Below are 25,468 nucleotides of genomic sequence, written 5' to 3' on the forward strand. Positions count from 1 at the left end.
AAAATAAATGAAACCCTCTCCCCCAAAGCCCTGATTTTAGGTCTAGAACATAGAAAACACAAAGCATGGGATGGGTCATCCTGTCCCACAACGTAAGGACACGCTAAAAACAGCCCGCAAAGAGAGCACGTGGGCCAGCTCTTACTTCCATGGCTGCACCTGCCAATGAACACATCAAGGCACAATGAGTGCAATGATTGAAAATCGTAAAATCCTCAGTACAAACTCTCGGGCCCACATCCTTTAACAGGTGGGCAAAAGGGGGGAAGCGAAGAATGCTCACCAGACAGCACTACACTGCGTTACAGTCAGCCTTTCACCCCAAAACAGTAATTAAAAGGAAAGAAGCATCACTTTGCACCCTCAGGAACTTTAATCCAATCCCGGAAAGTGTCGGCTAACGAATTACACAGAAAACAAAAACATTAAAACCCCAAACTGTCCCAGTGACAGAAGACGGACAGCAGAAGGGGTAGCTGGTCCCGGGGAACGTATCTTCCACAGGGCAACCCTCAGCCTCACTTTAGCCTAGGGAAACACTGTCAGCACTAATTTGAGGCCCTCTGAGATATGTCCCCTGATGCATCACAACAGGGCCAAATATCACACCTGTTATTAAGCATGAGACCTTAAACGCACCCCCAAAACTCCAGAGCTGGAGGCTTGTACTTCAGTGCAGCAGTGTTGGGGTGGGAGCGGGCATGACTGGGATGAGGGTCTCTCCTGGAAATGGACTGATCCCCTTACGGATTCACAGTTTAAGAGTGTGCGGAGGGACTCTGTGATCAAAGTAATCTGTCCCCACCTTCCTGGCCTCCATGGTGCTCAGTTCCGCTCCACTGTGCGCTCCACCATGACGCTGTGCCTCCACACAGGCCCACAGCAAGGGAGCCTGCACGATTCAAAGGAAGTATTTCCACTGTTCAAGTTTATTCTGTCAGGTATGGTATCACAGCAATGGAAAACTAACACATTTGTGAAATAACTGGGCAAATAAGTTTAGTCTACATTTTATCAAGACTTTATTCTGAATTTTTAGACTGCAGGCACACCCTCCCGACTCTCTCCCCATTGGCCCTGCTTACTCAGGCCTAGGCATTATGCCCACAGAATGCCCAACTAAGGACCACTGTGATCTCCCAATAATGCTCTGCACGCTGATCCCTAAGGTGAGAACCTCCAATCAGTGTGCCAGCACGCACACAGGAACTGTATTTTGTAGATTAAATATCATCTTGCAAGTAATGATAGTTCAACTGTAGCCTAAAACAAGGGATAAGAGAAAGGACACAAATTCTATTTCCTAGAAATCTAATTTTATGTTTTTTTTAAGAACTATGCATTAGCCAGTATGTCTAAAATGACTAAGAATTTTCCAACCTAACAATTATTAAATTATCTCATGCATCTTTTGGATTATCTCATAATTCAGATAAGAGTAACAATTTCCGTTAAGCTATTAGTTGTCAGGAGGAAAACAGCACCAACACCCCCACCCCCACCCCAAGGCAGGGATGATGCAGCAGGCACTGACTTCCCAGCGCTCTGGAACTCACTTAGGGACTGTCACGCAATTCAACAAGGAGATTCCACCTCTGCCTGTGTACGACAAGTGTGCTGAGGCCGGCGTGCTGGTTCTGGAACCTGCAGCTCAGTGGCTGGTCACATCCACACAAACACTCTCCACTGCCCACCACTCAAAAGTGACGACTTCTACCAACAAACAATAAAATATTCCTTTGATTTTTAAAACTGCGTTACAGGTGCAAACGTGTGCTACAAGATTCACTGTGCAGGGCAATTTTGCTGTGAAAAGGCCAAAACCTCACGAACGAGGCCACTTGAGCAGCTTCAAAGAGAAGAGTGTCTTTTCACACAGTGCGGAAGGACAGGTGGCACCATGATTTCAGCCCAACAGTAAAAGAAGGTTTCTACTCACTTCTCCCACATCAGATGCTGCGTGTACCACACCACCACACACACTTCACTTTAATTACAAACCCTGAATCCACCTCACAGTGAAACTACACAACACACTTTAAAGGAAGCGAGTGCAATGGGAACGTGATGTGCAACACTTCTCATCCACAGTACTGTGCACAACCCTGCTCGCTCTCATATCAAACTTTCGGAGTCTCCCTTTTGCCTAAACTTCAATCTATTTAGGCATTTTCAGTAAACAAACATTAGGCTGAATTATTTACAGAGCCAGGATTCCACACATTCCAGTCAGAGCAGCTTTTATGTGAGAATAAAACTCTGCTGCCTGCAACGCAGGGGCAGCTTAAGGACAGGCTCTCTGCCTGCCTCCCACAGCCCTGCTCCCCTGAAAGGGAAGTCCTCCCAGGTACAGGGACACCCAGGACCTGTTCATATCCCTCTCCCGACTCCCTCCTCCCCTCCCGAGCAAGTCCTCAGCAGGGCCAAGAACCACAGGGATATATTTTAATTCAGACCGCAGTACAAGATACCAGACAGGTTACAGATACCAAGGAAGCCTGGTGTTTCTGAAGCAGTCCTTAACATGAATACCCAATGAAGAACGAATTAGGAGGCTACCACTTACAGAGAAAGGTATAGAACACAGCACCCCTACTTGTCCCTAAGGCTGGCATTTAAAGAGGTTATATCACAAAATCAGTCTCTTCCAGCAACTTTTTTCTTAGGGACTCTGACTGAAGTTTGCTGTGCTGCCATCTCTAAGGAAACTGGTTTCTTATAGACGAAGATATTATTCACTTAAGAGACAAAGCTTACATTTTAATGAAAACTTAAACAAATGCAACTTTGTGTTGATCCCCTAACCAGTGTCCTAAATACAATGTAGTCCTTTTCTTGTTTTTTATCACTCAGGGCCAATATCCAGGAGTCAGTTCCTGTGCCTGCCATATACTGATAAGGAGCTGGCTTGGGAATTCATTTATCTGGTGCAAGGGAGAGACTGCAGGTTCCAGATCAGGGAATTTCCACCAAAATCCTTAAAAATGATCATGCTTTTAAATCAAACTAGGAGATGCTCAGCAGGTTAATCTTCCTGCTGAATTTGTAGCTCACAAAAACATAAAAATATAAACAGATTAAAAATGTATAGAACATAAGTATATACTCTCTTAAAACAGACTCAAATATCTTCAGTATGTGACTTTTAGAGAAATTAATCTCAGTAATTCCCCCAGGTTTAAAAACAAGTCAAAATACTAGACAAATTAAACATGCACATACTTTTTCCTCATTCTCAAAAAAACAACAGTCACAGAAAGGACCTGCATCTGAACACCTAAAGGAGACGATCACAAAGCTCGCTCTCAAGGTGTCCACAACTTCTTCACAACACAGATATTTTCCCTTTCATAAGGCTACAATTTTAGGCAATGTTTATAAACAAGTTTTTTAGTAATTCAAGTGAAAGCACAGAAAGAGGTGTTAGCAAATACTTAGAGACAATGTTTTGTAAAATGTAATCAATTTAAGACTATCAAACTCATGAAAGCAATAAGAAGCTACTGCAGGATAAACATTTCTTCTTTTTTTTTTTGGTACTGGGGATCGAACTCACGACTGCGCGCTTGCAACGCAGGTACTTACACCACTGAGCTAAATCCCCAGCCCTAAATTTCTTCTTTTAAAGTAAAATATCAGACACGCATTTATCTCCACTTTGTAGAGACAAACTAATAAAGTTAAAATAACGGTGTAAGGGATCTAAGCAAATAAATAATACGGGAGAGAACACAGTAAGACACACAAGGACAAGCTGGCAGATGACAACTGGGGAGAATAATGAAAAGTACCTGCAGGGAAGAAGAAGGCTTATGTCTAAGTAAGAAACCACTGCTCTATCCTGAGAGAATATATAAAGCCACAACAACAACAATCAACTGCCAGAGGATCTACTCAAAAAACGGGCAAATTAACTTTATTATACACATTCTCAAAAAAGAAGTTCTAATGGCCAACAGATACAGGAAAGTGTTCAGCACCTTCAGCTGCCAGCGAAATGCAAACCAAAACCACTTCGGGATTCCATCTCATCCCAGTCAGAATCAAGAATAAAACCAAACATAACGGTGAGGACATGGAAAAAAGAGCCCCCCACGTTTTTGGTGGGAATGTAAATTAGTAAAAAAACCACTCTGGCAATCAACATGGAAAGCCTAAGAGAACTAAAAACAGAAGTATGATTTGGGCCGACTGGACCACTCCTCGATGTATACCTGAGACTTACATACAGCATGCTGTTGTGATGCATACATTCCCACACTCGAGGCCACACACTTCACAGTGTGTAAGATGTGGAAATGGCCTAGTGCCCATGACAAGTGACTGGATAAAAGAAATGTGGGGTGTCAAGAATGGAATATTATTTGGCCATAAACAAGAAACCACACCATCTGCAGCAAAACAAATGAAACTAGAATCCATCGTGGTAAGTGAAATAAGCCAAACTCAGAAGGTTAAATATTGCAGGTTTTTCTCACTACAAGAAACCTAAAGAATAGATAAATGAATAAAAGAAAGGACTGATAATCTTTTTTTTTTTTGTCTTTTTCCTTTTTATCGGTGCCGGGGATCGAACGCACGACCGCCTGCTTGCAAGGCAGGTACTTATGCCACTGAGCTAAATCCCCAGCCCCAGGACGGATAATCTTTAGAACTGGTCTTTCCAAACTGATAATGCTCATGCTATGTTAAACGCAATGCACCAATTTTCCCAAGCAAACGTCACTGTCTATATCACTCAGATGGAGTAACTAAAAACAAGCAAATAAACAAATAAAAACTCTGACAATTCAGGGAAGAAAAATTTGAAACATACCACATCTATGAGATAAAAACAAGACGCCAAGAAACACTTAAAGTACAAAACAGTCATCAAAATTTAAAAACAGGAAATCAGTGTTTTCTCAATTTGACATAGGAGTCAGAAATCAAGGAACTCTGTAAAAAGAGAGAGTCACAAGAAAATCACAGGGAAGGAAGTCCCGAAGGCCAAGAGGCCAAGGCTGAAGATCCAACAGCGGTCCAACGGGATCCCAGGCACGGAAACCAGAACGGCAGAGAAGAAACTGAACATTAACCAAACAAAACCCCCAGTGCCCCGTGGGAACCCTGAACCACCACAGGGCTGCAGACACGGCCCAGCATGGCTTCCTGGTGAGCAGAACAGGCCGCCTGGGCTCTGCTCTGGGTAGATTCTTGATGCTTCAAACGAGGAAAGAATTAGAACTAGAACAGCAGTGGACCCCCAAAGACAAAAAAAAAGGCATTTGGGGGCGCAAGGGTGTGACATGAAAGCAGGATAATGCACTTCAGATTTCTGAGACAAATTTCTTGCCCAACACAGACTTGCTCTATGCTTTCTGGGCTACAATAACTAAATACCACAAATGAATGAGCTTCCAACAGTACTCGCTGTTTACACGGGACGCTGATTTTGAAAACCAGTTAAGCAGTACAGTACATTACAGAACATTTTACCTGCAACCTGCAACCACTGCAGTCCACGTCAAAAGCATGGGAGAAGCAAGGCTGAAGACCCCAGGAAGGATGCAGGCGCTCACCCCAATCGGACCAGCATCAGCAAAGCAGGCCCAGCACCAGGACGCTTCCCACCTTCCTTTCTGAAGTGGTGACTCTTCGCGGCAAGATGCCGCTCATCAGCACCAGGACCCAAGTCCTCACGTGAGGCTGCGGCCCTCGCGGGCTCCACTCTACACTCGGTGACGGGGCCTTGCAGGCAGCGACATTACCTGATTCACCTGTTTGACTTCTGCATTCTAACAGCAGGTGTGTGACCCCTGTAACTGGTTTTCAATCATCATGAAGCTAAAGAATTCGAACTTTTAAATTAGGTTGGGCATTTAGGAATTTTAAAAACTGAAAATAAAACTAACTCTGCAGGATTTTTTTCCATTTCAAAAAGCAGAAATGCCTGATGCACAGAAGCCTACACAAGGTCTTACCTGTTTGTTTTTTGGGTTCTTTCCAGGTGAACTTTTCTCACTTGTGGTTCCATCCATTCCTCTGAGAACACTGATGAAATCTCTCTTAGAAACACTTGATACCAACTTAGCACGCTTTCTGACAGAGCCTCCAGCCTCTTTAACCTTCTCATCAACGTTCTTTTGATGTTTCTGAACAGCATTAAATAACTGCACCACACCCCTGCAGAAGATCAAGTGGCCAGAACAATTAAATGCAAGAACACAGGCGGCCAAGGTTAGAACCAGAGTCTCTTCACTGTCAGGAAAACAGGCAAGCATCTAACAGTCATTCAAAGAAAGAACTGGATGAACTGTTAAGTGCATGTGAAAAACTGACACACACCTCACTCACATATGTAGACTAGCATGTGACTTTTTTTAAACAGCCTTGGTCTTCTTTTAACTTTGAGACAATTAGAACTGAGAATTATTTTCAATCCAAAAGTATTTCTTAACTGACAAGGCATTACTGGAATGAAAGCAGACTTTTGAGTTACTTATCAAAGCATCTATCTGACTGAAGGCAAGATTTGCTGGATCTTCATTTCATGTGTGAATGGAAAAACACCTGAGTAATTTACTCTCATGTCTTGAACTCCTCTGCCCTGAAAACAACCAACAATCCCACTTTCAGGGCAGGGAGTGGACTCCATGGAAGAAGGCTTGCCTAGGCTATGCGAGACCCCCAGTTAGAATCCCAGCACCCACCTTCCACATGCTACTTTTAAGACTATTTACTTCAGAACTTTGCCTGTACACTTTCCCTCTAAGCTGAGTCCTGCCAGCTGCTGTGCTCAGCGTCAGTGCCCAAGCCACAAGGCGCAGGGGTCTACAGAGCGCCTGAGGCGTGACTGGTCTGAAATGGCACACGCTTCACATGTCAACACCTGGCTTTCAAGTTTACGTAAGAAAATAATTTTAAAATTTGATGAGTAACTTCTGTATTACCTGCACGCTAAAATCTGAATACACTGGCTCTATCATGGACAACAGCTTCGTGTCTTTCCTTCTACTTTCTTCAACGAGGCCACAAAGAAAGTTTAAATTTCTTATGTGGCTCACGTTTTATTTCCACAGCTACAGTTCTAAAATTCTATAATCTATGAAAGCTTTTCCGTAACAATTCTTAGAGGGGTGGGGATTTAGCTCAGTAGCACAAGTGCCTGCCTAGCAAGCACGAGGTCATGGGTTCCATTCCCGGTACCAAAAAAAAAGTGATTCTTAGAAAAGGCAGCCTGCCACAGGCCTCTGCAAATTCTTGCTGGACTTTTCAAAACCAAGGTCTTGAGTACAGTTTCCCCAGGTAATTTCTCAGGGCTCCTCTAGCAGTGAATGACCCTGACAGATAAAATGAAGGCTCCCCCCAGAGGAAGAACTCTTTATTAATCACTACAGGACCACAGCCTGCTGCAGCACAAGCTGCAGGAGTGCAGGCACCGCATCTGTTCCCCTAGGGGCCCAGGGGAAGCTGGGAGAACTGCAAGCTCTGGCGACTGCCTTCTCCAGAGTAATAAGGTCTCTGTCTCTGACCCAGAATTCTCCCCACCTACAAGCAGGCTAACGGCTTCACCTGTGAACTTCTAAGGAGAGTGGCACTCCAGCCCCTTCAGCAGGCCAGAACCATTGGTGCCCAGGGTACGAATTTATTTTGCTGGCCCCACATTTCTCTAAATTCTTTATTAATTCATGACCCTCTCAGGAGAGGTGTAAGATTACCCTTTGGGAACAGATGAGCTGGAAAGAGGAATCAAGTAGCTTGCCCAGCTAGGAAAGTCAGGGCTGCAATCTCAGCTAACACACCCTAGATCACCACACCCCATTCCTTAACACTACAAGGGATTAGAAAAGGACCAAAGAACTGAGAACCAGACAACTAAGAATTTAAAGTTAATTTCTCTAAATGGAATTGGCTCACTCTTAGCAGTAGTTTAAATGTTAGCTCTCACACCCCCAGATACTCCTGCTGTGTGTTCCCAACACCCGAGACAGCTCTCATCCTCAGAGACTGTGATTCCTCAGATGTGTAGGCCACGGTATCCTATTCATCTCTAGGCACAGAAAGCATGAAATTAGTAAATCATTTGGGGAATGATTTTTAAAAAAAGACAGAGTGAAGGGACAGCATGTATCATGTACTGTCCCATAAACAGGTGCAAGACAACAAAAATCACCATCTAGCACCACAAATTTACACAAGCATCACAAGAGAGATGCGGTAAGAGGATGGACTGCGCTGTCCTTGTGACCAGAAGAACCGCACCAAACACACGTGGAAGTACATTGCACTCTTGCCTCCGGAAGGTTCCCAAGGGTTCAGTGTTGAACAGCAGGCGAAAGGAGGCGGGCTTAGGAATGGTCTGATCAAACTGGATCACTCTCAAAGCGCCAGTGTGCTTACTTCAGAAAGCCCACGCCACAGTCTTACCTGGTTGCGATTCTCTGAAGATTCCGCTCTGTGTCTTTGTCTCGGACAACATCTGGCTTTGCTCTACACATCATTTCCCACTCTCGGTTCTTATCCAGCTGCATTATAAATATCGTTGGTGAAAAGAGAATTAGGCACTTCTGAAAGCACAGCAGACATTGGTATGGTACCCCACGAAAGGGCAATACATCACTCTGGCTTAGTCTGCACGGGGACTCTTGGAAACCACAGTTCTAGGGCTCAGCCCCCGTGCCACGGCTGGTATGCATTATGCCCCATGAGAGGCACTGAGCGAGTTTCTCCTGGCTTATCTGATGGCAGGGGCCCAGGAGGGCAGCCAGCGTTTTCAGGAGGCAAAAAGGGGAGGTTCCAGCAAGTCACAAGCCTGACCTGCCACCTCCAGATCACCAAAGAAGCACCCCACACCACCAAGGTGGGCAACTACACGGGTAAGCACCATTTCTCTTTGTTCTCAGAAAGCGGCTCCCTCAACAGTCAGGATTAAGAACATGCGTCAGCTTTTAACAGGACAGCACCACCTCCAGAGTCAGTCACGCAGTGGCTGTTTCTCCTTTTCCATCTGTCTGAGCAGAACTCCTGCCATACATGGCATCTGTCACACACTATAGCAAAGGTTTCTCTACTGTGTATAAAACGAGAAGAGGAACTGGAAAGTAAGAAAAGCTCCCAGACAGTGCAACCTAGTTCAAACTGTCACTGGGTGTCATTTGTCAGATTGTTCAGGTCTCCTTCTAATATTCTCACAAATGAATGAACTGACCACCTAGAAGCTGCCTTCATAAGCACCAAAAACATCCGTAAAGTAACAGAGACAGCAACAGAGCAAAGTCTCCATTTACATCTTTCTTTCTTTTTTTCATTTCCATCTTTCTTTACCCTTACCCACCTCTCCTTCTGTATCACTGAAAACGCCTACCAATAAAGCCAAACTTCTGCTCTCACTAGGAAGATCAACTGACTCCTCTGTAAAGAAACGGACTCATCTCCAATCAGGTACTGCCTTTCAACAGTTACCCTCCCCCACCGGTTACACTAGAACTGAGTCCAATAGCAAGTCCCGCAGGCTGCGGTGGGAGCACCTGGCAAAGCACCCCGAGGCTGCCCAGTGAGTTTCAGGGACAGGCAGGTGCTCTCCACGCCCTCAGCAGACAGTGCCACCTCCGCACGCACAGCTCCCTCCACAGCACAGCTGAGGACTCATTTGGCTTGGCTTCAAAACACTGTTCTTGCTCTTGCTGAACTTTGAGAGGAGAGGTAATAAAGATTCTGATATGTTTAAAGCCTCTTCTAGCTTTTGCCAGATAATAAACAGAGATTCAGATCTGCAGTTGAAAAGCCATCTATAAGATTTAGAGAAGAAACATCTTAAAGTACAAGAGTATCAAGTTAATAGGAGTACACACTGTATGTTGTGTTTCTGAGAACAATGCTTGAAAAATTCCATCTTTATGTAGCCTTTCATACAAAGCAACCAGTAATAAGAACAAAGAAAGCATTCATCTTGAAACAAGATATAGGGAAGGTAAAAATAAAATGAAATGTATGCCCAATGAAATCTATTTTCCTTTCATTTTTACCTCTAATGTAAATCAGTACTTCTATACAGCCAGTACAATTATATAAAAATATTTTTCTTCAATTATGAAATAATACTTATTTTAGCAACCAAATATTTAAACATGGAGATACTTCATCAAGTACAAGGACTATTAAAAATCAACTTTTAGCTTAAATTAATAGATTTCATCAATCATCAATGGTTTAACAAAAGCATAATAAATTCAAGTTTATCCAACAGCCAAATAATCAGTCTTGAGGATGAGAAACAACTTGACTTAAGACATCTGACTGTAACAGGCTTCTATTAGTCCAGAACTTAATGAAGACAGGACACAATGGCTAAAACTAATACTATATTTAGATAAAGGAGTCCCTGCCACGTGTATAATTACTTGATTTAAAAGATAAACTTCTGCCAAGTTTACATTTTTACTGCTCGCTTCGATGACTAAGCAGTGAAGGAGGTCAGAGCCATGATTTAGGTCAGGTTTCTGAGTGTAACCCTGGCCGTCCAACCGCATAAAAAGCACGTTAAGAGCCAGAATGTTAATCGGACGAACACTGCAAGGGGTAGTGTGGCACAGATGGGAACGGCACAGTAAGACACACCTGCTTTCTTTTCTGCAGTCGTTCTTGCTTCAGCCTCTCCTTTTCCTTTTCCAGTGCTTTGTTCTTGATGAGAATGGTGGGTTTACTCGTGGGGGTTTTTTTGTTAAGGATCTTAGCCATGGCATTCGCCCAACCTGTGTCAGTCCCAACTCCTGAGTCTGCTGCGGTTTCGTTTTCTTTGTCACATACTTCAGCACCCTCCTCATCGTCTGCCTCCACAGCATCCTCATCAGACAGCCCACAGCTGCCCCCCGATCCTGGGAGCGAAACACAGGTTAGACCTCAGCACCCGGCCAGAGGCTGCCTTGGCTCCTGCTGCGGGGCCACGACCAGGCCCCTGTCCCTCCTGCAGTCCCACCCATCTCCACACCTGTACAAGGGACCCTGCAAAGGGACCCTTCCGGTCCTACTCTGCAGTGACAGTGGGGAACAAAGGCAGCAGCTCTCCCACTCTGATTGGCCCCCAAGACTTCACCCGGCCACAGTGACGGGGGTGGAGGGGTGGTCACAGTGGCTCCAGGATCCAGGTGCCAAGCAGCAGAAACGAATCCAGCAGCCTGTACCACCTGGTTCATCCCCCTCAGGTTATGAGGGCACCATCAGGAGGCCAGGCACTGTGCACTCAGGTGCAGGGACCCTCACTGTAGCACCGACCCCCCTAAGAGAGTAAGGACTACATCAAATAACAACAGCGAAAGCTTCAAATAGCAAGCAGTGGTGCAGGGTGCAAGTATTCCTCTAGTGGATTTGGCCTAGCTGTGTATTTCCTAATGACAGATATTTTTAAAATAGTAATTCACTTAAGACATTATTAATGCATCCTTCATCCTGGGTCAATTTCAAAGCCTAATGACATGTGACCCTCGCTCTCACGTACAGACAGGTGACATAAAAACTACTACCGCTCACAGTATTATGAAGGGATACCTACACTTCTCCAAAGGAAAGCTGGTGGCACTATGATTCAGTTAACCTGAATATCCACCACATTGCAGGGTCATAGGAACCTTTCCCCAAGAAGTGTCCCAAGTACCAGAAGATGGCGAAACAGTTTAGAAGATGCAGTTAGCTGAAAAACAAACACGTTAATGTTTAAACCCTGACACTATAGAGATGCTAACAACAGTGCTTTGGAAGTAGTGCGTGCTCTAGGAAGCGTTATCTAAGAGAAGTGCCATGGGTAAAGGTTTATGTCTCTGAAAGCTAGCTGGGTGATTAAAGCATAAAAATCTTCAGCAGCTGCCGGGAAATGGCCAAATTACAACACTGACATCTAGTGTCTCGCCCCTGTGTACCGACACACATACTGCAGTGAAGTTCAGTTTTCAACTGCTCTGCAAGTCTGTCAGCCACTCCAGGGCACCACTCTGGTGTCTTGTCTGTTTTTCCTTAGGGTCTTTCTTACCCAGCTTACTATGAAATGCATAGTATGGAGACACCATAAACCCAGGAAAAGTTTATAACACCATTTTATACAAGCTGCATTCATCCTTCTAATAAAAAAGTCCAGAAGATTTGTGAAAGTCATGGTTTCTATCTTATTGTTTCTAAAGAGCCGCTAGTTCAGGAATGGAAATGATGACACCATAAACAGGTAAATTAAAATGCCGACGCAGAGAGGTCTCTCAGGGTGTGGGGATGACCTGGCTGCAACACCTGTCACCCCACTGACTGCCAGAGTTGACTCGGCTGATCCAGCTGGCTGGGTGGTGCCCCTGTTCTCCCTCGACATTCCATGTGTGTCCCTGCCAAAGCTGCACACGTGGTCAAAGACAGCGACCATCCCCACAGAGGAGGACCATGTCCTCAGTTGGGTATACTGGCAGCTGTGCACCCCTGCCAGATTCACCCCCAAACAAGCCCTCTCAAGGCCTCTCAGCATACTAAAAAACAGGATTCCTTCTAGGAGGAATTATCACTATGCATACCACAAAGCAGGCCTGACCCTTTGAACTGTGCTGTAGCCTACTGCAAATAGGGTTTCTAATTTTCCACTAAGCAACCTTGCGTTGAGTGGTGTATCACAGCATCTAGGGACACAGACGAAGACCATCAGGTGCAGGGAAAGGTCTCTCAAGTCCTGCGTGTGGTCTCACACCCTAGCTCTGCCTTCTATTTTAAGAGGCTGGGAAGTCAGGACCAGTTACACAGACGTTCACTGGCACCAACAGCAAACAGCTCCAGGCACCAACGGCAAACAGCTCCAGGGACAGCAGTGTCCTCCATCCCAGCTCCCGGAGATCTACGAGGTGCTCCAAAGCTGTCTATCACAGCTAGGAACTCAACTTTCATTTTAAGTTTAATTACCTTAAACTCAGGCAGCTGAGTTGGCTGGCTAGTGACTACCACATGGCAGAGCAGGGCTAGACTCCTGGGAACACATGATTTCTCCTCCCCGGTCCCCCAAACTCCCAGCTCCCTCCCACAGCGGCCACTGTCCTAGGCACGGTTAGGGGCTGGCGGTGAAGTGGGCTACTTCCCTCAGATGCCAAATGGAGATGAAGTTTTAAGACGATCTGCCAACATTTACTGCACACCTATGAGTGACAAGCAAGGAAGTAAAGAAAGAAAAACTTAAATCTACGCTTCTTTCCTGGAGAAACTTGAGTTTGGGAGAGTACACTTAAAAAGTTGCAATAGAATTTACTTTTACGTGCTATAAAAGAACAGCAATATGAAGAGGGCATGTGGGGAAGCCTCAAAGATGACAGTCAAGTTGTTTCTTAAAGGATGGAGCAAGAGTTTGAATGACAAAAGTGAGGAGGTAAAAACTGAGCTTCTATAATCCAGGCCAATAGATCAAGGGGCAAGGCCACTGGACACAGAACCTACAGTATGCCACAGCTCCACTGTCTGCGTGAGAATAAAAACTATTACTGTAATCACATCACCGCTGGCATCCCGGCAGGAGGCCCTGAGACAGCCAAAGCTTGGGACTGTAACAGATGAAACGCTGCATTCAGAAAATGACACCAAACTCAGACCATGAGGGCTGGATCTCAAGACCTGAGTGCAAAAAGCAGGAAAGAAATTTCATAAACTCTGACTCAGGATCTGAAACAGGAAATGTGCATTAATCTTAAAATAAAGCCAAGCAGCATAACAATTCTGCTCTCCAGGTGTCTGCTACTCAGAGGTCAAGGGAAGGAAAAGGAGGGGGAGGAGAGGAGGATGGGGATGGCAGGAGGAAGACAAGCTGGAGGGGGGAGAAGGGAAGAGCCCACCCACCAGGGCCCCACACCTGGATGCTGGACAGACCAGGTCCAGTGCCGGGCTGTTTGTTTTTTCTTAGACTTTCTGTTAAGTGAACAGTGAACAACATGCTCCTGTTCTAGGCAACCTGGCCTGAAGGGGGATTCTGGGATCCTGCTGTGTCACCCAGGCTGATCTCATACTGATCCCCCCAAGCAATGCTCCTGCCTCAGCCTCCAGAGTAGCCAGGACTACAGGAATATGCCACCATGCCCACTTAATTCAATACATTTTTAAGAAATATATTTGTAGCCAGCAATTAGGAAGAGAATAAAATCACTAAGATATTTAAATATACCATTTTACTTTAAAATTGAGTCAAAGATAGTATGGAATATATCAACCACTGTTAATTTCCTATTACCTTGTTTTGAAACTATGTATCATTGTTTTTCTCTTTAAAAACAAACCTTAAAAAATAAAATTATAAATCAATAATTATTATGATAAAATAAATGGTTTACTAAATTTTTTCACCATGGACTTTTTAAAGAAAACATTAAATGCAATATTGAATCCAGTTCAACATAAAAATAAGTAGCTTATAAGGTAGAAAAAAACCAATTTTATAATTAATATCCTAGAATCTGAATTCTCTCTTTGCCTTAAGAGTTGTAGATAGTATGACAGACTGCTTAACATTTGTCTTTAGATATCAACTGTCAAGCTAAATTGAAAATAATCATGGGTATAAGGATCAAATTAGATAAACTAAAGGCTTCACGCACTCTAAAGTATCATGAAAATGTCAGTTAATGACTTCCATAAGAATTTATAACATCAGATAATACAATTAAATTCAAACATTTTTATCAATGAAACTTTACTTTTCTGCTTTAAAATATCTGCGTTTCACCAGGAATGTAAGCTTTCCCGAACACAGTATCTAAGTGCTAACCATAAGTCTTCAGACAACTGGGAAGAAAGAGAATATTGAACTTCCTGGCACCAACATTATATATCACTACTAAAACTACTTCTTTAACAAATAAATACAGAGTTTAAGAACATCAGGGGCATTACGCCTGGGTGACCTCTACCCTACATCAAGCAGAACTCCTCAGGGAAACACGACTGAAACCAGCCAGCAGTGGTGAAAGGGAGGACATAGAAGCCAGGCGCAGCAACTTTCACACACCGAGAGTTCTCGGCCTCAGCTTCCGAATCTGTAAAACCGAAGATGAAACAGAACCTGCTTCAATGGGTTTTCATGATCACTAAGCTTAGAAAGGAGCCCGGGGCAGTCATCATTGAAGTGTGCATTACACACCACATACACAAGCACACTGACACATGCACAGAGACGCACACACTGGCAGTTCTTACGTGGCTGCAGCGCAGGAGAAATGGGAACACCTCTGGTATCCAGGATCTCTGCACTGTGTGTGAGCTGCTGAGCTCCACAGCTTCTCACGGCAATGGGTTGGACTCAGACCACAGCAGAAGGCAGACCTGGCACTCTGGCCCAGCTCCATTACTTTGTAATGACGTAATTTTGGGCCAGTTCCTAACCCAACCCTCTGGGTCTCAGTTCCTGTACTTTAAAATGGGGATAAGAACCATGCCGTTTTTACTGGGTCATTAGGATGGAACGTGAGATACACATAAAAAGCGCTTTGCGCCGACTTGGCATCTACTGAGTAAAAGCTAAATAAATACATAACAGTCTATGATCAGGAGGCAGTCAAGGACAATCAGAGCCTAGGAAATGGGAGGTGGGGGTCACAAAACATGCCACGAACTGAGAAGAACTGAATGGAGGGGGATAATTCTGCCTAAGGTCTTGCTCTCCACTCTCCTCTGTACTTGCCAGTCAGCTGCCATGCCCAAGCTACCTTCTGCCCCAGAAGTTGCCAACATTTCCAGCCCACAACTTTTTAAAGTACTGTAAAGTAATAAGAACTAGCTAACACATTTGGAGCCATCTGCAGCATGTTTTGTGCAGTAAGATTTTACAGCACTTCAGCTGCTCTGATTCCTGTTCACACAGATGACTCCACCGTGGAGCTTACGACAGTTAACAGGCACGTCCAGCATCAGAGTGACGGGGTACAGTGACTGGACTGTGGGTTTCTGCGACACTGCAAGGCTTCTGAATCACAGACTGAACTCAGACGAACCTGCTGTATTCGGTACAATCACTATTCACGAGCTCCTTTGAAGCACTGAGACGGAATCCCAATAGGAATGTCTGTCTAAGCCCCAGTTACCCAGAACCTTCCACTCTGCTCTGATCTCACCTAGGCACACACACACTGCTATTCATTAAAAGCTCTGTAAAACTACCACTGGGTTGTACGCTGTCTCATCTGCTCATATCAGATGGTTTTTCCTGCCAATTATTACTAAATTTACAATGTTAAAATTGATGCTTTGAAACTTTAAAAAACTATTTACAATTTAAAAAATAAAAGAAGTTATTCCAGGTTCCCATATACATAACCAAGAATAAAACACGTGTGCTACCATGGAACAGTGTCAGACGTGGCTGACCACACGAGCTACCGGGCCAAGCCTCGGGAGATACAATCTCACCCGGATTGCCCCTGGGTCTGCACTACGTCACTAGCCCACCCACGTGGGACTGTGACAGGCTTCATGCCCTGAACATGCTCTTTTGCTATCTGAAGGAACTTAAATGATGAAGGAGGCTATAAGCTACAGAGTTTGATGAAAAGCACATCTCTCTGCTGGGTTATTATATCTGAAATACAGCTTTGTAGTTAATCAAAAATGAAGGGATACTTCCTAGGACCTTCTGAACTGGATTGCTATCAAACCCTGTGTTGGAAGATGGTCGTTTTTCATGTGACCAGAGCAATGCAGGGTTTTAAGTGTTCAAGAACCCTGAAATTACCAACTGCCTCACTATTTTATACTCACCGGGGCAAAATCTATGAGTCTCACTAGACCAAGGCACTAGGCAACACCTCAGTTTTTCTCATGTTTTATTGACTGATCACAGAAACTTTGCCTTCCAAGACCAAGCTTACGAATCCGCACAGCACTGGGGCCACTTCCCATGGTGTAGCAAGTCAGCAAATCTAAGTAGCTGAAGGGTAACTTTTTTTTTGGTACCAGGAATCAAACTCAGGGCCTTGTGCTTGCCAGGCAGGTGCTGTGCCCCTGACCTCCATCCCCAGCTCCATGAAGGTATGAGCCGGAGGCTCCCTCGCCTTTAAGTGCTGGACATCATCAGCCACCTGAGGTGACTCACTGACTAGGGATATTATTCCTTTCACGTTCAAGATTACAAATTTAAAACTTCAAGAACCACACAGACCTTGTCTCTGACCCCCCACAAGGTATTCACTGACTACATCTAAGCAGCTCAAGGCTAACTCAGGCTGGAAGCATCCTAGTGCTTCACACTAAGGTGCAGGCTGACCACTGTCCTCTGCCTATGGCCCTGATTTGAGATCACCAGCAATTTCACTACAACTAGATTTCCAATCCTACTGAGAGGTATCACACAGCATCAAAACTTCAATCTGAGTGATTTTGCCCACATTCGACTTTATATTTCACACTTCAGTTAACTTTACCCTCACACGATCATCAAGTTTATAAGAAAGAAGTATAGAAAATACACTGAAAGATGTTACCAATGTACTCAATGGAGAAATGGTTATAGAATCAGGCATATGCACACATGCATGTGCCCAGCCAGGCTCTGCCAAATTCTGAGATACAGCCGAGACACAGCCCACTGACAAGTCCCCTTCCTGGCAGAACTTAGGAAAGTTCTACAACATGCAATGTTCAGAGCCTGCAACTTGTAAAAGCACAATTTTCCACCTTTCTTATACAATGCAGCAAAAGAAATTAAAACCAGAGATAAAAAATAAAGTCCAAAGACATGAGCTACACCTCTGTTTTCTGAGAACCGTAAGTACCATCTTGCTTCAACTATCAATGTTGATCAATTTCATAATCGTTACAACCCGAACACATCTCCCATTCAGCTTCCTGACAAAATGAGCCGGGACTCTGTCCAATCAAATGCACAGAATTTGCTCACTGATCCCTCATACATCCGAGACCTCAACCTTTACAGGTTTTCAGGACCATTCTCCCAAAGCTTTTAATAACTGTTCTACCAAGGCCGTGTGGACAAAATTATCTGAATTAAAAATCCACTTCCATGTTAGCTCTCCAGAGATAACGTGTTTCACACACAGAAAACAATATTTTTATGTTACTTAACAAATTCTGAGCTAAACTAAAAATATACATCATTAGCCAAGACACTTACTTACTGAATTGATTACACAAAGAGCCCTAATCTCTATCACAAAGATAACTGAGATCCTGAAAAGAAAATGAAGCAGACAGTTAAATTGGAATCTGAAGGGTACAGAAGACTTGAGGGAAAGGGAAGAGCTTGCTGGTGGTGGAGTGCACGGTTAGGATAGGGAGAGGCACGCTGGGGAGGGACCAAGGAGCCCGGTCAGCTGCCCCACAGGTAACCTAGGGAAGGTCAGGCTGCAGCCCAGAGAAGTAAGCAGCTGTGGCTGTGAATGCAAACTGCGTGGTCCCCAGAGACAGACAGCATCTTCATGACTCATGGATCCTGCATTCGAGAACTTACCAACCTGGTCAAATGGATTTGTAACCCCAAATCCATACTTACAACACTTCACAGACACCCACAGACAAGCTGAAGTGATGAGCCAGCGTCTCAGGTGTCTACGCACCCAGCTGGGGTAATACTCTGCTCACATACTGGGAACAGGGGTCCTTCCCAGGCTATCTGCTGCCACGTTTTCCACAGGTATGTGTTTTTAGTAGTGGTTTTATCATTCTACAGGACTCCAAGTGTACTGTAAAGTGCTGTCTAGAGTCCCTAAGCACAAGACGGCAAGGGGTGACAACCTGATGGTAGATAGGCCTGCTTCACCTACAACTTGTATTGTTAGCCATGAGTTCAACGTCAATGAATCAACAACACAGACTGGAATTAAACAGAGGCACACATCAAATATGGCTCTGTAATGAGCTGAAAAGTGTTCTCACCAGAGACTCATAGAACCCTAACCTCCTATTTTCCTAAAGGCAATCTTTAGTATTCGCTAATTCGTTGTTTGCTGTGATTTTTAGAACATTACCATAAACGGAGAAAATCAACCACTGACACTCCTCGGTTAATGATCAAGTCCTGTAAGCTGTTCACTGAGTCACTAAATGAGGAACTGTAAATAATATGTTCATTACAATATACATAAGAAATGATGACAGGAAACCCAACATAATGATTTTTCTTTTATCTGCTTAACTTTTACATGCATTACTTTAATGTATAACAGAAAATTACAGTACTGTACAAAAGAGTAAAATTAGCAAAAATTACAGTACTGCATAAACAAGGTGTACTGTACAAAAAAAGGACATGCTCTATCAACAAAATGTATAGATCTGTACAAAAAAACAAACCAAACACCCCGATAGGTTGTAAGGGTGTGTGGCGGGTCATTAGTCTGGACCAGGGGCATCAGGTGTCAGTCTGAATGATCATTAAATAAGAGTCATTAAGTGAGGAGCACCCACATAAATTCATAAACTGAACAAGGATTTGGAAAACGCTACAGCAACTGGATATTGCTATGATACGCAAGCATGTGGTTATGTTTCTTGGGCATCTTCCTTTGTTGATTTTAAAAACACCTGCCCATGACAAACTGGAAATTTAAAAAACAAAACAAAACAAAACAACTCTTCTTTTGTAGTTTAAGAAGCAATGTCCAAATGACACACTGCAGAGAGCAGACAGGCAGACAGGAGGTACACATAGGACTTAGTACTGACATAAACAAATGAGGCAGACAGAACTAAGTGATGGCAGAAGACATGGGTGAGTTAAACCACCAGACGTGAAAGCAAAGGGGAAAGCAAGCAAGCACTGATGGGTGTCATTCTCACAGACAGGTGCTTTGGGAAATTAAGTTATGAATCCAGTTTTACAAATATTGAGTTTCAGATGTCTATGAAACAACTAAGCAAAAAAAGTCCATTGATGTCAAGATCATTTCCACCAATTCTGATTTTTCCACAAGGTCTGATCGTGGTCAGATCACAGAGGATGAGAGGAGGAACCCTCAACGTAACAGTCCTCTGCTGGTAGATCAGTACAATGCAAATGGCATTTCCAAGTATGTTTCCTCTCCTGAAACTGAAGTGCCTCAGCTTTCTGAGGGCTCCTAAAGGAAATTCAAGCTGCTTTTCTGGAGCAAGCTCCAACTCACTGTAAACCCCATACTTCTCAAAGGCTAGAAGGCCTATCTGGCAACAGAGATAGCACTAACACTTTGTAGGATCAGAATGGAAATCATCATCAATTCTAATATTTACGAATGGCTGCTGTGTGCCACACATTAAATGATTTACACATATGAGCTCAGTTAATCTTCACAAAGATCCTATGGTAGACATTATAACCGCATTTTACAGGTGAGGAAACTAGAACAGATATAAAGACTGCACATACTACAACCAAATGGCAGCAAATGCTTCAAACTATAGATTTTCATTTTCTAAATAGTTTTTTCTAGTCATCTAATATATTCCTGGTTCTCTTGACCATATCACAGTAATAATCAAGAGCACAGGCTCAAGAGCCAAATTACAACAACGGTCATGTCATTTATCAGCTTAATCATCATCTTATTATGTACTGAAGTGAGCAAGCTGCAAACTTCTCTGGTTCCCAGTTTCTTATAAACTGAAGACAATAGTTTTCTGTATCACAAGATTGTTGTCAGAATTAATTGAATATACAAATAATTTAGTACCTGAACAAAATCAAGCTCAAAAAAAATCAAGCTCAAAAACTATCTAATTTGCCCAAATTTGTACAATATGCCCAAAATTTATGGTGCCATGAGTGTGAAATTGGTGGTTTTGGTTTATAAAACTGAATGCTTTTTTGAAAAAGATTCCAAGTGAGATCCCTTTCTGTCTTCATCATTCTGTCCAGCAGCGGTTCCAGCATGAATTTTACAACTGCTTAATGGTTCGAGTCCTGTCTGACAGCGACTAAACAGCCAGCAACAATATTTACAAATGTCTGTCACTCACTGGTTTTAAAATTCTCAATAGCTCTCTGACGCTTACAGAGATTCTGATCTCCTGCATGACAAACTGCCTTTAATTTCTAGCCTGATTCACTTCTAGTCACCTCTCTGAAAAGCTAAGGCCACACCACATAATTCAGTGGGTCCAATACATAATACTAAAAGACCATAGTCCACTGTATCTGCTTCTATTTAGTTCTGGGAAGACTACCCCTTCCATTCCTGGGCCCAGAAAACTATTAGTCCTTCAAAGCTTGGATGAAATGCTGCACTGTTCATTTATCCAACGTGGAAATTTACTGAGTATCAAAATGTGCACATAAAATCATGTGAAAACAAAGATTAACAACGACACAGTGCAACAACATTTAGAAAATAGATCTGTAAAGAGATACAGGATAAAATGTAATACTAATTGGAGCTCCAGTGGTGCAATCGGTTAGTGCGAGTGGCATGCAGGAGACAAGAGGGTGATACCCAGGCAGAGTTCCATACAACACAGACTTGTCTCTAAACATACCATTTCTTAATTGGTCCAAGATGTCAAGACTATTTTTCTTGTTTTATTTTGTTTTGCAGTACTGGGGATTGAACCCAAGGTGTCCGTAATGAACTGTAAACCAAGCCTTTATTTTTTTAAGACACGGTCTCCTCAAGTTGTCCTGGCTACACTTGCCATCCTCCTGCCTCTGCCTCCCAAAATGCTGGGATTACAGGCACGTGTCACCACGCTGAACAACTATCTTTTAACAATATTCAGGATAATGAGTTGTGGCCTTGTGTTTAATACTTACCCTCCCTATGGCAGGAATTTATGCATCCTTTTGTAACCTCAACACTTAGAAATTATTATAACAAAAGTCACAATTGTTCACTGAACAGAACTGGATAAACAGATTTTCATATTATAAACTGGAAATCTCTTTAACTCATGGTGGAACTGATCCATAGCTGCAAGTGTACCGTATACCCCAATCAGTATTTATAACAACGACTGAAAAGTAACAATGCGGTAGCTCTCGCCTGGGATGACACAGCCCTGCTCCAGTCCCCAGAGCTCCTCTCGGAGCGCGGTCGCCGTCGCCGGTGGGCTGAGAACCCAGGAGCAAACGCGCTCGCATCCCCACTCCCGCGAGCTACTCCCGCGAGCTACTTCCGCAGCACAGCCCTAGTGTGTTACCTCCGCTGTCCGAAGCCGCTTGGACCTCGTCGTCCGACTCGGAGGCCACAGCCTTGGCCACTATTTTCATCTTCTTTTTTTTTTTCAGGGACTTTTTCAGCTTTTTCCCCGTAGTCGCACGTGAGTCTTGCACGGTCGCGGCCATCTTGTCTGGCCGGAAGTGTTCGTTAAGAATTGTGCTGATAGCAACGAAGGGAGCTTCCGCCTAGAGTTCCGGAGACCCAAGGTTCCGCTGAGCGATTTTCAAAATGTGGATAGAAAAGGGACGTCTGAATTCCCCGAGTCGTTGTGTGAAGTTGGTTCTAGCGTAAAAAAATGATTGACAAGAACTGTCTTGGCCAGCTCGGGGAAGTCGTGACCCACCGCCCCAGACCGGCCGCTTTCCTTTCTCGTCACATTGTTTCCTACGGGACTCCGGTGCGGGGCACAGCTGAAGAACAGGAAACGCTCTTGGGAGGACGGTGTTTCCGGCTGCGCCTAAGAAGCTAGGGTCTAGTGGTTCCCTTTGCCCCTAAAATACTGATTCCCTGAAGATCGGTACTGCATCCCTTTTCATGTTGTACCCCAATGGTAGCCATGCGACTTGAGCTGTAGAAGGAGCCCGAAAAATATTTTGAAATGAATGACTTTAAAAAATGCAACTGTCGACATGTTGGTGAATTGGACAAGAAAGCAAACGTTTTTGTATTTTGTAGGGCAAGCATGTTCAAATGGCTTTTCTTTAGCTTAGTAGAGCGATTCTTCGATTTTAACATCTAAAATTCCTGAGAGAAAAATCTTTATTTTGACATGTATATTGTTTGATGTCTGTATAGTATATAAGTATATAATTACATCTTTTAAGATAACATGTTAAAAACAAAAAGTGTGGGAAAACTAGTAAACGATACAACTAGTAAACGATCAGACTGAAAAGTGCAATGCTGGTCAGCATAAGAGATGCCTGTTGGTGATGTTCCTAGGAGATTGCCTGTATCCAGAGGTTCTCACCATTCTACTAGTGTGGTGCTTTCTCTATGCTGGTCTTGAATTTATTTCCTGCTGTCTTGTGTTTGCCTGTTTTTTTATAATAAGTTCTAAATAGACTTGACAAAGCATTGAAGAAATATAGCAAAGCAAAGAAAAAATAGGAAAAGCAAAAATAATACAGTAACGCAAAAAAAAAAATAACAAAGCAAATACAGAAAGCAAAGAAGGAAAGAAAACGTATTTCAGTGTACAGTGGAAAATATATCCCAACATATGAAACACGTTACTGCATTAATATGCAAATAGTATTTGGTAATCAGGAAATGATACGTTGTTCATTTAACATACTAATAAAATAGTTCATATTTTAGAATTATAATGTGTTTAGTCTCAGCTTAAAAAATGGCTACAGAGTGACACATGTGTTTGATGTTGCAGATGTGTTTGATGTGTTATGCATTCAAACTGTTCTTCAAATTAATATAACATAGATTCTAGGATTTTATTCCCAGAACTCTGATTTTCAGAAATGGATTACCACTGTTAAGGGAGATACGTGTTAATTTATTTAATCTTAATTGCGAGCTACGTATTATTGTTCAATCTTGGGCAGAGTAACTGCTCAAAGTCACACAGCCAGTAAGTGGCAGAATCACATTCAATCCTAAATCTCTGCTCTATTGTCTGCTCAGATTGTTGTTCTGTAGTACTGTGATACCTTGGTTGTTGAATGGCTCCAAGCTCAAACTTTCCAATACTTGAACAACAAACCTTGAAAAAAATTTGCTCAGTGTTCATAGATTTGATTATGAAATGAAAATTCAACTTGAAAGCACTTGTACGGCCCAAAATTGGGGCACAGAATGAGTTTCTCACTGTGGACACAAGGGGACAGCACTTTAGTTGTAAGTGCTGCTTTTACCCAGACAACAGACAGTGCTTGTATTAATGTTTTAAAACATTCATCATTGTGCTAGCAGTACAGCTAAGAGAATCACAGTACAGTTTAAGAAAGAAATTATGAAATTTGTTAAAGTCCTGGAAAAATGAATGTATAAGTGTAATTTTGGACCAATTGCTTGGTTCTTCATTATTTCTTATGGGAAAAATGTGTTGTTTTTTAACTTTTTGGTGTTTGAATGTGAATTTGGAATAAAATGATTTTTGACAAGCAGAGTATCACTTAAAATATATAATAAAAATAGGCAATGGAAACTTCTGGTAAACTTTGGGGTTTGTAAGTCAGGAACATTTTATTGCAAAATAATTGACAAGATTTTAACAGAATTTATACCACGTTATGTAAGTAACTGAAATCACCTATATGCTCATATGAGAATTTTATTTTAAAAATTCTGTGTTAACAGCTAGCACAGTAAACAGCTTCTCAGTTTCAAATTCACCCTTTTCAGCTGGTCTGCAAAAATGTAGCTGGGTTCTTCAATGTTTGTCTTTACCTATTAGCTGAATGTTAAATTTTGTCAGTAGAGGGCCTTAGACTGATATTACAAGAAGAAAAGGCCCTCTTCAGGTTTTAATGTGCTTCTCTGTAAACTCCAATGGAGACTTCTCCAGCCTGCAGCCCCTGAAGTGGACATGGATTTTCTAGCACCCGACTCCTGGAACTCAGGTGACTGACTCCTCCAGCATCTGGCTTCTACAGTGCACAGCAGTCAGCAGTAGCCAGGAGCTTCCTCGGCCACCTTCTCATGCAGTTTCTGCAGAGTGCTTTCTGCAGGACACTTTTCCTTCCACAGCTGTCCTCAGCACTGTCCTGTAGAAAGTGATCATTGATTCTAAAATTCACTTGCACCCTAAACAGAAAAACAACTTGGAAAAAGAACAGAATTGAAGAACTAAGTCTACCTGATTTTAAAAAAAAAATGTGTTAAAAGTCTATTTTATTCAAAATAATGCAGTGTCATGTCCAGGTAGACAAACAACAATTGAACAGAGTAGAGAGTCGTGAAATAAAGACAGACATGCGTAAGGAAAAAACTGACGATTCACAAAGATACAACATCAGTTCGGTGGAGAAAGGATAGGAATCCCAATAAATATTGCCGGAACAACTGGATATCTACATTTTTATTTTTTTATTTTAAAAAGGGCAAAAGTAAACATACCAAAACAGAACAAAGCAGATAGGAAGAAAACAATGTAAGCGACACAGATTTCAAAGAAAGACAACAGGAAATCTACAGTGGCTACCATAATGTCTCTTGTTTTCTTCTATATAGTTGTCTGTATCTTCACACACAATGAATTCATACAAAACAAAATAGTATTAAACTGATCAGAAAAGAGTAATAAAGGCCTTCAAAACCAGAGAATAGGAAAATTAAAAATGGCTGCCATAAAGTCTGTTGGTCTCTTCAAAATAGCTGCCCAGACTTTC

The 25,468-nt window shown here is 42.9% G+C and overlaps 1 protein-coding gene across 1 annotated transcript in view; it reads right to left on the bottom strand.

Moving 5' to 3' along the window:
- The window catches only part of Rrp15 (ribosomal RNA processing 15 homolog), a 36,111-nt gene extending 13,830 nt beyond the window's left edge, over positions 1-22,281 (bottom strand). The window contains exons 1-4 of the mRNA XM_003474231.5: positions 22,102-22,281; positions 10,600-10,856; positions 8,410-8,507; positions 5,964-6,165 (exon numbers count right to left, since the gene is read on the bottom strand). Coding sequence (XP_003474279.1) covers positions 5,964-6,165; positions 8,410-8,507; positions 10,600-10,856; positions 22,102-22,246 — 702 coding nt within the window. The 5' untranslated portion in view covers positions 22,247-22,281. The remainder of the gene's footprint in view (positions 1-5,963; positions 6,166-8,409; positions 8,508-10,599; positions 10,857-22,101) is intronic.
- Between the last annotated feature and the right edge of the window lie 3,187 nt (positions 22,282-25,468).

The sequence above is a fragment of the Cavia porcellus genome, unplaced genomic scaffold (genome assembly GCF_034190915.1).
Source record: "Cavia porcellus strain 051 isolate PalLab524CR breed Dunkin Hartley unplaced genomic scaffold, mCavPor4.1 scaffold_26, whole genome shotgun sequence".
Taxonomy (NCBI): domain Eukaryota; kingdom Metazoa; phylum Chordata; class Mammalia; order Rodentia; family Caviidae; genus Cavia; species Cavia porcellus.